This window comes from Panthera pardus, unplaced genomic scaffold (assembly GCF_024362965.1).
Source record: "Panthera pardus isolate Hobbes unplaced genomic scaffold, ASM2436296v1 HiC_scaffold_12, whole genome shotgun sequence".
NCBI classification, from domain to species: domain Eukaryota; kingdom Metazoa; phylum Chordata; class Mammalia; order Carnivora; family Felidae; genus Panthera; species Panthera pardus.
In genome coordinates, this window is record NW_026526677.1 from 57,519,825 (window position 1) to 57,533,287 (window position 13,463).

The 13,463-nt window shown below is 39.3% G+C and overlaps 1 protein-coding gene across 5 annotated transcripts in view; it reads left to right on the forward strand.

Annotated features, from left to right (window-relative positions):
- The window catches only part of PAAF1 (proteasomal ATPase associated factor 1), a 37,616-nt gene that overhangs the window by 8,588 nt on the left and 15,565 nt on the right, over window positions 1–13,463 (forward strand). For 4 of the 5 annotated variants that reach the window (XM_019449779.2, XM_019449781.2, XM_019449780.2 and 1 more), the window contains exons 4-7: window positions 2,262–2,351; window positions 9,382–9,480; window positions 10,128–10,278; window positions 11,743–11,937. In XM_019449779.2, the coding sequence (XP_019305324.1) occupies window positions 2,262–2,351; window positions 9,382–9,480; window positions 10,128–10,278; window positions 11,743–11,937 (535 nt within the window). Of the gene's footprint in view, window positions 1–2,261; window positions 2,352–8,757; window positions 8,858–9,381; window positions 9,481–10,127; window positions 10,279–11,742; window positions 11,938–13,463 lie in introns of those variants that run through there. The other variant, XM_019449782.2, reaches the window with a different exon arrangement.

Sequence of the window (13,463 nt, forward strand, 5' to 3'; positions counted from 1 at the left end):
CAACTTTTGCAGTTGCTACATCATTCTATTAAACAGTAGATTATGCTTAAATACATAATCCTGGAGTATAAAAAAGTTTGACTTTGAATTTTATCTTAGCATGGAATGCTCACACTCTTCCCCCAAACCTTGCCCTGAATTTTATGTTTTGATATCCTGCAGCTTTTCATTAAAATATTTTCATTAACAGCATGATTTTCTACTGCTGATATTGGAAGGTAGCTTAACATTTCTTTTCCTCCATAGTTTGTTTACGGATTAAAGGCTGAATTGCTTGATTGATAAGTGAGAGAATACCACTGATTGGTGAAATCTTTCATATAATTAGTTTCAAAGAAGTGAAGTCTTCTGAGAGCAAACCCAGTTCTTACAGATGCCTGAACACTGAGTTCATGGAGTTCCTTGAATCCTTGCTGATAGGAATGTTTAAACCAGGAGAGTTTAGCTGACGCTTTAATTTTGGATACAGGAGGCAATTCCAAATCCAGGTCAGCTCTCTTGCTGCCGTATGGGCTTTGTCATGTGGTTAGAAGCAAAAACTAATTTAATGAAAAACCTGCGGGCAACCACATATGGATATGCTGGCTAAGAAAGTGCTGTTTGTATAGGTAGGTATTCTGATGGTGTTTTTAAAGGAGTAGAATACTTGTAATAAGAGTGTTTTGATTTTTAGTGATGAGAATATTATAATTTTGAAACGTTTTAAGAAAATATTTTATTTTTCATCCCTTCTATTTTAATTTTTTGTTTTTACTTGAGAGAGAGAGAGAGAGAGGGTGCACAAGCAGGGGAGAGGGACAGAGAGAGAGAGAGAGAGCAAGAATCTTAAGCAGGCTCCACATGCAGCACAGAGTCTGATGCGGGGCTTGATCCCACGACCCTGGGATCATGCCCTGAGCTGAAATCAAGAGTTGGGCTTTCAACCGAATGAGCCCCCCAGGCACCCCTGAAACTCTTCTTTCTAATGAACTGTGAGGACCTGTGTTTGTTGTATATAGATTAACCTTAGAAAAAGGTTTGGAAAATCTTGATTTTTGAAGACATTTTCATTGTTCAGCAGAATTTCCAGAAACTTTGAAGTACTGCTGCAAAAGCGATAACAGGTTAGGAACCATTGGGTGAGTGTGGCTCCTCAGCTTCCCTGTAGGAGATACACACTTAGATGGTGGTGCTGGTATTCTGGCAGTTAGAATAAAGGGCTGTCCTATTTGCAAGAATCCTTGAAACGTTTACCAAGCCTTTTATACCTGTATACATGCTACCTTGAAATCTTAAATGGTTACAAAGGCTGCCTTTGCAAGTTATGTCACCTGGATCTAACATCTAGTTCTAGGTGCGGTTTCCCACTATGTCACCAGTTTTCTTGCTACAACAGCTGAAAGATATGTGGTAATGACTAAGCAAAAATACATGGGGAATTAATACAGCTATGGGGCGATGAGCAGTCAGTGAACATGTGTAGTCAGTTTAAGTCCTAGGTAGGAATGAGCACTGAAGTCCTGACCAGGCATACACATTGTATAAGTATACCATAATTTGCTAATTTTCTCTGGTAACTATAGATATCAGTAGTCTAACATTTTATCTAAAAGTTCTTAAAGGCGGTAAGTTTACTTTTAGACTGATTGTTTAGGCCCTAGACTTGGAATCTGGTGCTGTTTCCTCCTGTTAATCCTGTTCCTTGCCCCATTGCTAATTGACAGTACTGGTATTAGATTTTCTCATAAAAATTAATGCCTTCATGTTTGTCATTTTTTTAAAGTGTTTTTAAGTGTTTATTTATTTTGAGAGAGAGAACACACACATGCCTGGGAGCAGGGGAGGGGCAGAGAGAGGGAGAGAGAGAATCCCCAGCAGGCTCTTATGCTGTCTTGTGTAGAGCCCCACGCGGGTATTGATCTCGTGAACCGTGAGATCATGACCTGAGCCAAAAGCAGGAGTCAGAAGCTTGAGTGACTGAGCCACCTAAACACCCCTCGTGTTTGTCATTTGTACTTACTGTTGGTTTGTCTTCTGTGGGAGTTTACTTCACCATAAAAAGATAATGGCATCTAAGCAATACAAAATTACATTGCACCCCTTTGCAGTATAAGGGCTGCTGATCTATAGGGGAGTGGTTGTGTTGTGAGCTGGGAAAGGGCAATAAGAGCGGGTACATTTAAAAGATGAAAATTTCCTATCATCCTGATGTTTTCTTTAAGAGGCTTTAATTTCACTGGAGTAACTTTATTGATGAATTTCATCTTTCCCTCTCTATTTAGAAAAGCATTCATATTTCTTGTCCGGAGGAAAACGCATCCTCGAAGTTTTTGGCACCATACACTACTTTTTCCAGAATTCATTCCAAGAGTGTAAGTATTTTGATAAAATGAGGAGAAAATAGGGGTGCCTGGGTGACTCAGTCAGTTGAGCGGCCGACTTCGGCTCAGGTCATGATCTCACGGTCTGTGAGTTCGAGCCCCGCGTCGGGCTCTGTGCTGACAGCTCAGAGCCTGTTTCGGATTCTGTGTCTCCCTCTCTCTGACCCTCCCCCGTTCATGCTCTGTCTCTCTCTGTCTCAAAAATAAATAAACGTAAAAAAAAAAAAAGTTAAACAATGAGGAGAAAATATAATGGCATGTTGTTTTTTCATTTTATCTGCTTGAGTGCTTATAGACATCCATAATTAATGTGCCTTTCATTTACTGTGCATTGTTAAGATAACACAGCTGAAGTGTGATGTTTGGCAAAACCGGTATTTGGGTCCACATAGAATATGTACATAAATCCACTCACTGTTAATCTTAGAGAAAGGAATTGTCTGAAGTTTATTTATATATGTTTTAGCAGAGCTGCTTAGTGGTTTTTGGGTAATGCTGGTAACTGTGTTTGTATAATTTGTCACTGTTCATATTTCTGTCTCATTGCCGACAAGGCAGGGACATTTTCTCAAAATTCCAAGTACAGCATATTGAGGGATAGTTTTCAGAGGTCGTTGTGATAATGCTCTTTCTAACTACCATGGAAGCATAAATGAGAAATATGTGGATAAACTGATTATATTAAAACCTTCCATTTCTTATTTTAAAAATAGCTAGTTTTTACCCATATTATAAAACGAACATAGATTTAGTAATGAAAATTTAGGAAATGTAAAAAAGGTGAAAAATCACTCACATTCTACTACTTGAAGATAACTAATGCGAACTTTTGGTACAAAGCCTGTATTAATAATAATTTTAGTAGTAATAGCCAACATTTGCCTACTATGTGTCTGTACCATGCTAAGCTTTATGTATTATTTTACTTGATTCTCCCTGTCTTTTCTTTAAATACTTTATCAAAATAGGTTTTTACAGTATATGCTGTTTTATAACTTGCTTTATATTCCTTAATAATATGTTATGTACGTCATTGTACGTCACCTTTTTATATATTCTGTTAAGAACTGCATAGTATTCTGCTGTATGATTTTACCACAGTTTATTTTTTCCAATCTTACTGGACTTTCAGGTATCTTTGATTTCCTGATTTCATATTTTGATAGTATACTTAGAGCTAACCCTTTACTCACAAAGATAGGAAGAAATTAGAATACATTGGTAAAACAGACTTGTCGAGTCACAGGAAATGCAAATTATAAAGCTTTTGGTATGTTTTAACTGACTTCCACTTAACTAATTTATTGAGCTAACTGTTTCTCTGCATTTCCCATATAAAACATACTGACTGATGCTCACAGCATATTCACGATTTATGAGCTCGTTCCTGAGATCTGCATATTGTTGACACTACTGATTAAGTTGAATGCTTACCAAGGATCAGTTATAATTCCAGTTATATTGTTTCTGAAATTATGTTAATGAATTAAATATGTCCAACCAATGTAATCTAAGTGTGAAAACTTTGGAAACTAAGTTGATTGCATTATAAACACTTGATAAAGGAGAGGATTTTTAAAAAACTGCTGTAATGATATGTGTAAGCAAAATAAATGCAAAGTGTTAGGGAAAAGATTTTTTTTTTCTTTATAATTTATTTATTTTGAGAGCAAGAGAGAAAGGGGGGGGGAGAGAGAGAGACAGAGAGAGAGAGACAGAGAGACAGAGAGAGAGAGAGGAGAGACAGTGGATCCCAAGAAGTCTTCATGCTGTCAGCACAGAGCTCGACTCGGGGCTCAAACTCACAAACTGTGAGGTCATGACCTGAGCTGAGGTCGGATGCTTAACCCACTGAGCCACCCAGGCACCCTCTGTTTTTAGGTTTTTTTGAGGAACCTCAATACTGTTTTTCAGAGTGGCTGCACCACTTTTCGTCCCAGTCAGCGGTGCAAGAGGGTTGCCCTTTCTCCGCATCCTCTCCAGTACCTGTTGTTACTTGTGTTACAGATTTTAGCAATTCTGACAGGTGTGAGGTGGTATCTCATTGTGGTTTTGATTTGTATTTCCCTGATAATGAATGATGTTGAGGATAAGAGCTCTTATATTAAGGGTATTGACCCTTTGCCATATATTTTTCAGATAGTTGCTTCTTATTATTGTTTATTTATGGTGTCTTTTGACATACAGATATTTAATATCTCTAGATAATAAAACCCAGCAACTTATTCCTTTATGGTAACACTTTTGGGGTCCTGCTTATGGTAGTCCATGATTTTTATATATTCACTTTGGGTGTAATGGTAAGCATAATGGGTAAGAGCACCGACTTTAGGGATAGACTCATTTGATTTGCTTCTTTGGCATTGAATGTTGGTTCTGCCACTTACTAACTGTGACCTTAGGCCAGGTACTTAACCTCTGTGTGCCACAGATGCTTTATTTGTAAAATAGGGGTGTTATGAGGATTGAAACAGTTAGAATTCGGTCTGAAACATAGTAAGCACGATATAAGTGTTAAATACAATTATATAGTATTTTCTTTGAATGTTTTATTTTTTTACATTTCAAACTTTACTTTTGTTATTTAATTTAATTTTTTTTTTAAAGTAGGCTCCATGCCCAGCGTGGGGCTCGAACTCATGACTCTGAGATCAAGAGTTGCAGACTCTACCAATTGAGCCAGCCAGGTGCTCCTGTTACTTAGTTTAAAGTAGGGATCTAACTTAATTCTTTTTGAAGTGATTAGCATATCACAGCACTATAAAGTAATCCATCCTTTATCTCACTCGCTTGAATTGTCATATTTATCCAATATTTAGAATTATCCAATTCATCTGGGTTTTTTTGCCATGACTAAGAAATAGATCTTTAGCTTTAGACCCGGACCTACGTTTACATCCTGGCTCTGTTGTTTCACCTTGGCAATATTATTTATTCCCTTCTTAAACCCCAGATTTCTCAGCTGAAAAATACAAATAATACCTATCTTAGAGATTTTTGAGCATAGTAGATTTGGGTAGTGTCTGTTACATGTCTGGTACATAATAGCTATTCAGTAATGTTAGTTCCCTTTCCTCTTTAACAAAAGTTTGGAGAAAGGAGACAGTTGGTATGACCTATAATCGACTCTTCAATGTTCTCTCACTTTGGAAGAACTGAGTAGTTCAGATTCAACTAGTTTTTATATCAGGGAACTAGGTCCCCAGAGATATGTAACACACGTAAGGTAACAATATCCCTGTCCCTTCCAGGGACAGTATATTAACTGAGAAGATACAATAGAATATATCAAAGTTTCTCGATCATGGCACTATTGACATTTTGAGCTCAATGATTCTTTATTGTAGTGAGCTATTCCCCAAGTGTGACAAGTAAAAATGTTTCCAGACATCACCAAACGTGATGAGGTAATTTGCCCACGGTTGACCACTACAATATACGAACATAGTGCTGCAGACTTACTAAAGGAGGAAGTGATAAACTTTTTAGCAGAGTTGGGAGAACCTTTGAGAAGTAGGTAATTTTTTTTTTTCCTTTTCTCTAGCTTACGTTATTGTAAGAATACAGTGTATAATACATATAATATAAAACATTTGTAAAAAAATATATTTGTAATTAAGTTAAATTTACTTTTTTTTTTTTAAAGTAAGCTCTGTGTCCAATGTGGGGCTTGAACTCACAACTCTGAGATCAAGGGTCATGTGCTGTATTGACTCAGCCACCCAAGTGCTCCAAATTTACTTATTTTTATTTGAGTATAGTTGAAAGAAGGTCATTTAAAAAAATTATTAATTTTTCTATTTCTTATGCTATTTCTTATTCTTTTTCTATTTCTTACTCTCCTTTTCTCTTATTTGAGTTCATCAGTAGGTAATTTGTCCAATTATTAATCACCTGCTATATTCCAGGTACTTCTCTGGGCACTGAGACTATAGCAGTGAATAAAACTGTGATGTAGAGCTTACCTTCTTGGGGTGTAGAACTAGACATGATTTGCTAATGATGTGGGTGTGAGATGTGAGAGAAAATGAGGAGAAGGGATGTTTCCAAAAATTTCCAAAGAAGTGGGTAAATAGTGGTGCCATTTACTAATGAGGTCAAGTAGTTGTATTGGTGTGGAGCAGGGAGAAATGAGAGTTCTGTTCTGAACATGTTAAGTTTGAGGTGACCACTATAAAGCCAAAGGTGGACAGATGCCTAGCTGGCAGTTGGATAGACTACCTGAGTCAGGAAAGGGGTTGCGCTTTGTTGCTTTAGGGATTAATTCTATTTCAGAGAGTGAGTAGGAGAGTGTTTAAATGTCTTTGTTTCTTGGGCCCTGCAAATGAGGACTGTGGTTGCTCTTATGGATATAGGTCAAATGGCTTCACTTGCCTACCTAGTGTTGTTTAGGTACTTCATTCCTTTTTTTTTTTTTTTTTAATGTTTATTTTTGAGAGAGAGAGACAGAGTGCAAGTGGGGGAAAGGCAGAGAAAGAGAGGGACATACAGAATTTGAAACAGGCTCCAGGCTCTGAGCTGTCAGCACAGAGCCTTAATGCAGGGGCTTGAACTCACGAACCAAGAGATCATGACCTGAGTCGAAGTCAGATGCTTAACCAAATGGGCCACCCAGGTGCCCGTGAGGTACTTCACTCTTATTACCACACTGCTGTTGGTGGTATTTGTTGAGTTGTTACTATGTACATAGTCTATGATTGTGTTAAGAAGGTGCTGGACACGGACGCCTGGCTGGCTCAGTTGGTAGAGCATGCGATTCTTGATCTCAGGGAAGTAAGTTTGGAGCCCCATGTTGGGTGCAGAGATTACTTAAAAATAAAATCTTTCAGGGGCACCTGAGTGGTTCATTTGGTTGAGTGTCCGACTCTTGATTTTGGCTCAGGTCATGGTCTCATGGTTTTTGATTGAGCCCCATGTTGGGCTCTGCACTGACAGTGCAGACCCTATCTTTCTCTTCCTTGCTTTCTGCCCCCCCTCCCCCCCCCCCCACTGTGTGCTCACTCTCTCTCTCTCTCTCTCTCTCTCTCTCTCTCAAAATAAATACATAAAAAGAGCACCTGGGTGGTTCAGTTAGTTAAGCATCTGACTTTGGCTCAGGTCATGATCTTATGGTTTGTGAGTTTGAGTCTCACATTGGGTGAGCTTAAGCCCCGCTTCAGGTGAACACGAGCCCCACTTCAGGTAAGCCCTGCTTTTCTCTCTCTCTTTCTCTCTCCCTCTGTCTATCTCTCTCTGCCCCTCGTGGGATTCTGTCTTTCTCTCCCACACCAGAAAAATAATAAACGTAAAAATTTTTTAATGTTATTTTTTAACAATATTGATTCCACTTATGTTAATTTTTTAATGTTTATTTACTTTTGAGAGAGAGAAGGAGAGAAAGAGAGAGCGAGCATGAGCGGGGAAGGGGCAGAGAGAGAGGGAGACAGAATCTGAAGCAGGTTTCAGGCTGAGTTGTCAGCACAGAGCCCAATGCAGAGCTCGAACTCATGGACTGCGAGATCGTGAGCTGAGCTTGGCAGACACTCAACCGACTGAGCCACCTAGGTGCCCCTCAAAAAAAAAAAAAAAAAAAAAAATTAACAAACATTAAAAAATTATAAAAAAAGTAGTAAAAAATTTTTAAAAATCTTTCAAGGAAATAAAAAAAAGAAAGAAAGTGCTGGACATTGTTCTGACACTTACAGAGCTTGTGTAGCTGGGGAGCCAGACATGGAGTTGAAAGAAGTTAATTGGCAATACCAGTAGTTGGGCTTAAGGCCCAAGATTAGGGTGGTAGCAGTAGTCTTGGAGAAGAAAGATAGATCTGGGAGATAGTTCTCCTGCACTAGAATGTGAAGGCAGGGCTGTCCGATTTACCTCTGTGTTGCTATTACCAGCAATAAGAAACTAGGAGCAGAATGGGATTATTATGAAGATCAAATAGTATAATGTATTTGAAAATGTTTTATAAATGATAAAACATGATATAAAGGTTAATTGTTGTCATAATCCTTAAAATTAAAGGATCCACAATTAAGTTAACAGTACTTTTATTCCAAGGAACCAAAGTAAAGAAAAGGGCACCTGGGTGGCTCAGTCAGTTAAACGTCCAGCTCTTGATTTTGGCTCAATTCATGGTCTTGTCATGTGATTGAGCCCCATTAGACTCCACACTGAGCATGGAGACTGCCTGAGATTCTCTCTCCCTCTCTCTCTGCCCCTCACCCACTTGCACATATGCTCAAAGTCTCTCTCTCAAAACATGAAGGAAAAGTCTTAGATTGTGTTAGAGTTGATAGATGTATCCCTTCAGTTCTTGCCAGATTTACTCATTATGGCTCGAATGGCATATAAAAAAGTAAAATAGAAGGTTGGATAATTTAAAGCCAAAGTCCCTACTTTCTCCTTAATAATTTAGGTCACATGGGAATCACTGTTGCCGGGAATATATCTGGGATTATATATCTTAGTCCTACATTTCTGGAATGTTTGCACCTGGGTGTTTTTTAATAAAAAGGGTATGTATGTATACATGTGTATGATCATTGCTTATGCATGAAGTCATTGTTAATGTTGAAACTGCATAAGTGAATCAGAATTTTTTGTTACTTATTCTGAAATAGACATATACACACAATTAGGATTTTACAGAGAGAATGTAAAATAGTAAATTGGAAGCATCTTTGCTTTTCCTTGAATCCTTCTGGTACATTTTAGTTGACTTTATTTTGTGTAAATAGGTTCCTAAGAATTAGGTATCTTAATTCTAAAATAGCAAATGATGGAAATGGTATGGGGATAGGAAAAACTGTTTAAAAAGCTGAAGCAGGATACTATATAGATGATTAGAAGAACATCTTTTTGTTTTGAGAAATAAAAGGTATTGGCACTAGCCTTGTTAGGAGACAGGTGATGTCCTTTGTGCTGGGAAGTGTAGGCTTGAAGAAGTCTTGGGAGAATGTGAAACAGGGAAATCTTTAACATATTTCAAGAGAATAAGAGCATTTCATTATTTATAACACCAGTTTTGTTTTTTGAATAGATAACGTGCCTGGACATTTCCAGTGGAGGCGGCCTTGGTGTGTCTTCTAGTGCTGATGGGAGCATGAAGATCTGGCAGGCTTCCAATGGCGAGCTCAGAGTAAAGGCTTTGAATATGCTTTTTGGGTCTCATGCCTGAAGGGTGGTCTGAGAAACCTTAGACTGGGTCATGGGTGGAAGAGTGGCACATTCTAAATTTGTAGGACCACTGCACTTCAGTTGACCTTTGTTCTCCCATATGTTAATCTTGGAACCATCCTCAATCTTGGTGATTTTCCAGAACAAATTGGGGCTGTAACAGTGGAGGAGCTACTGTGAATGTCTAAATGGGTGGTCCCTTGGTATTAACTTCCTTCAGTAGTCAGTTTCTAAGACAAAGTAACTAGACTATTATTACTAATTATATGGCTGAGCCCCTCTAACCCATACAGAGGATTTTAAGAAGAGGTAAGAGTCCTCAAGCCTCCATGTATGTAGAAGTAGACTTAAAGATGGCTGTGAGAACCTCAAACTTCAAATCCACAACATCTGTAGCCAGAGCTACAGGAAAGGGAGTCAGCAGCTCTTAGAACACTACCTGGTATACAAATGAGCTAAAGGGTTCCTTTTTGACCCCCATAGTTCTAAAACCCAGTATGTAGGTGTAGCAGGTAGATATTTCATTAAAGGGACCGAGGATATAAGAGGTAAGAGAAAATCAGGGGATGGACAAGAGAACTAGCATGGAATTTTCTTTTGTTTTTCCAGAGAGTATTGGAAGGACATGTGTTTGATGTGAATTGTTGCAGGTTTTTCCCATCAGGCCTTGTGGTTCTGAGTGGGGGAATGGATGCCCAGTTGAAGATCTGGTCAGCTGAAGATGCTAGCTGTGTGGTGACCTTCAAAGGTCACAAAGGAGGTATGAAGGGTAATTTCTCCAAAAGGCTTCTCTAATGATCCCCGGAGACGAATCACCAAAAGGTAGAAACAGAAGCTAGTTATCTACAGAAACACAAATAATTCCTCCAACTGGCCATTTAAATGAGCTATTTCCTCAAGGATTAGACATTACTTTGACACTGAGTCTTGTTATTACTAACTGCCTTACACAGATAGTTGTTTTCCACAATAGACAAGTGAAAAAAAATCCTCCCCAGGAGGTCATCAGCTTGTGTGCTGGGAGAGACAGAGATGTGTGCCAACATTTTCTCATTAATCCTTTGGCTGAGGTGATGATAAAAGCTGGGTGGCAATGGCTGCATCACTAGACAACAAAGATAGAGCGTGGTACTTGTCAGGTCCCATGGATTTAAGTCACAGTTCAGATACTAAAAATGGATTAGCCATACAGCCAGTTGATATCAGGTTATAGAGACAGAGTGAGAACATTTTCCCCTTGTAACTGGTTAGTTTGTTGGAAAAAATGATAATTTAGAAATGTTTTATCCTTAATCAGAATGTTAAAAAGCTTCATGGGATCAAGCCCCACATCTGGCTCTGTGCTGACAGGGCAGAGCCTGCTTGGGATTCTCTCTCTCCCTGTCTCTGTATACCCTTCCCCTCCTCTCTCTCTCTCTCTCTCAAAATAAACATTTTTTTTTAAAAGCAGAGGTAAGATTTGTGTATGGTTTTTTGTTTTATTTTCGTTTTGAGAGTGATGGGGGTGGGTACAGAGAGAGAGGGAGGGAGGGAGGGGGAGGGAGGGAGGGAGAGAGGGAGAGAGGGAGAGAGAGAGAGAGAGAGAGAGAAAGAGAATCTTAAGCAGACTTCACACTGAGGGTTCAGTCTCACAACCATGAGATTGTGCATGATTTGAGCCCAAATCAAAAGTCAGTCGCTCAACTGACTGAGCTACCAGGGTGCCCCCATCTTTCAGTCTTCTTGTACTTTCTGTCTTATGTCCAGGTTTTTTTCATTTACAAGGGGAACGACCTGAGGGAGATGGGGCTACTCTATCTTGTCCAGACTGGAAGTCACATCTTTTTGTAAAATGGGGAGATTAATCCTTTCAATTAGTTCTCAATGGAAGCGGTAAGACCGTGATTTTCAAACTGAACTAAGATGTCTTCTTAATTCTTATTTAAAACACATGTTTTAAAGCCAAAATTGAAGCTTCAAAACCACTGTTCTAGGATACTACACTAAGAATTAAATCCAAACCTTTTTCCATGTCTGTCTCTAAGGGCTAGTCTTTGAACCACTGGGAAGCAGGGACTCTTATTTATTTCTGTTTTGTAGCACTTGAACTTGCCCAGCCTGTAGTACGTATCCAGTGTGTGTTTGTGAAGGAATGGAGTCATTATGCAGATCCATCTTCTCTGCCCTGTAATTCCTTTTCTACCCACTCCATCACAGGGTCGTTTTTTTTTTTTTTCCTTGCCAGGTATTCTGGATACAGCCATTGTTGATCGGGGCAGGAATGTGGTGTCTGGTTCTCGAGACGGAACAGCACGACTTTGGGATTGTGGGCGCTCAGCCTGCCTGGGAGTCATTGCAGACTGTGGTTCTTCCATCAATGGAGTGGCTGTGGGTGCTGCTGACAACTCCATAAATCTTGGCTCCCCTGAGCAGATGCCCAGTAAGTTGATAATGATATGTTGAGCTTATTTTGTTACCTTAGGCACCTTCAGTGTTTGCCTTAGTTCCTCCTTCCTCTTCCTTTCCTGGTCTTTGGCTGGTATTTGATTATTCTCACCATAAGGTTAATATTTATTGCGTACCTACTATGTTCCTGTTGCTTTGGAATCTACAAAAGAAGTATATGTCATTGTTAACTACATTTGAGTGAGTACAGTCTAGCTTAGCAGACAAGACTGATGCCTATAAAATAGAACAAGATGGGGGGGAGGAATAGGGGCAGTTCACATTAAGACGGTTTGGAGGTAAAATTGACTTGGGTAGAAAGATATGCATGGCCGGGGCAGAGGTTTGATTAAGAGTAGTAGTAGTGGGGGGCCCCTGGCTGGCTCAGTTGATAGAGCATGTGACTCTTGACCTCAGAGTTGTAAGTTCGAGCCCCATGTTAGGTATAGAGATTACTTAAAAAAATCTTTAGGGGCGCCTGGCTGGCTTAGTGGAACGTGCAACTCTTGATCTTGGGGTTGTGGGTTCAAGCTCCACATTGGGTGTAGAGATTACTTAAAAATTAATTTTTTTTAAGTTTTTATTTTTATTTTTGAGAGAGAGAGAGAGAGAGAGCAAGCATGCTCAGGGGAGAGGCAGAGAGGGGAAGACAAAGAATCCCAAACAGGCTTAGGTTATGATCTCATGGTTCAGTTTGTGAGATTGAGCTCTAGGTCTAATGTATAGACCTCTTTCCTGAGTTTCAGACTCTTTAGATGTCTGATAGACAGCTCAAACTTAACCTTACCTAGCATGGAATATTTTATTTCCCTCCACCCCAAATCTGTATTTTGTCCCGTCTCAGTAAATGGCACTACCATCTACCTATTTGAATGATCATCCACAATCCATCCCACCTTTTCTCATGTCCTATGTTAGCAGACTCTGTCATCTCTACCTACAGTATACAGATTGTTTCTGATTTTTCCACCTGCCCTCTTCTTCTCCCTTCTTCCTAGCATCGTGTTCTGGTCTGTCATCATCTGTTGCCTGTACTCATCTCCTGTAATCCATTCTCCTGAGAGCAACTTTTGTGGTCATTTAAAAAAACATAAGTTATGTCTCTCTCCTTTGTTCCTACTCTCCTCCAGTAGCCTCCTTTTATACATATATTATAATCCTAGCCCCTTCTTTGGCTTATCACAAACCCTTACACTTTCTAACCTCCTCGTTCCTCTCTAGCCTCATGTCATACTGCCCTCTGCCAGACCCACCACGTTCCAGCCACAGGCCTTCTGTCTGTTCTTTCATCACTACAAACTTTGCCAGCCTCTTGGTCTCTGCCTTGTTCTTCCCTTAGTCTGGAATGTACTTCCAAAAGTTCTTTGCATGACTACCTTTTGGTTACCATTCAGGTCTCAGTTGAAAAATGGCCTCCCTGGAGTTTTTTTAAAGTTGAAGTTTAAATTTAAAGTTACCTTCCTCACTCTCCTTCCACTGTCTACTCACTTTTGATCATACTTTTCTGTTTTGTTTCCTTTG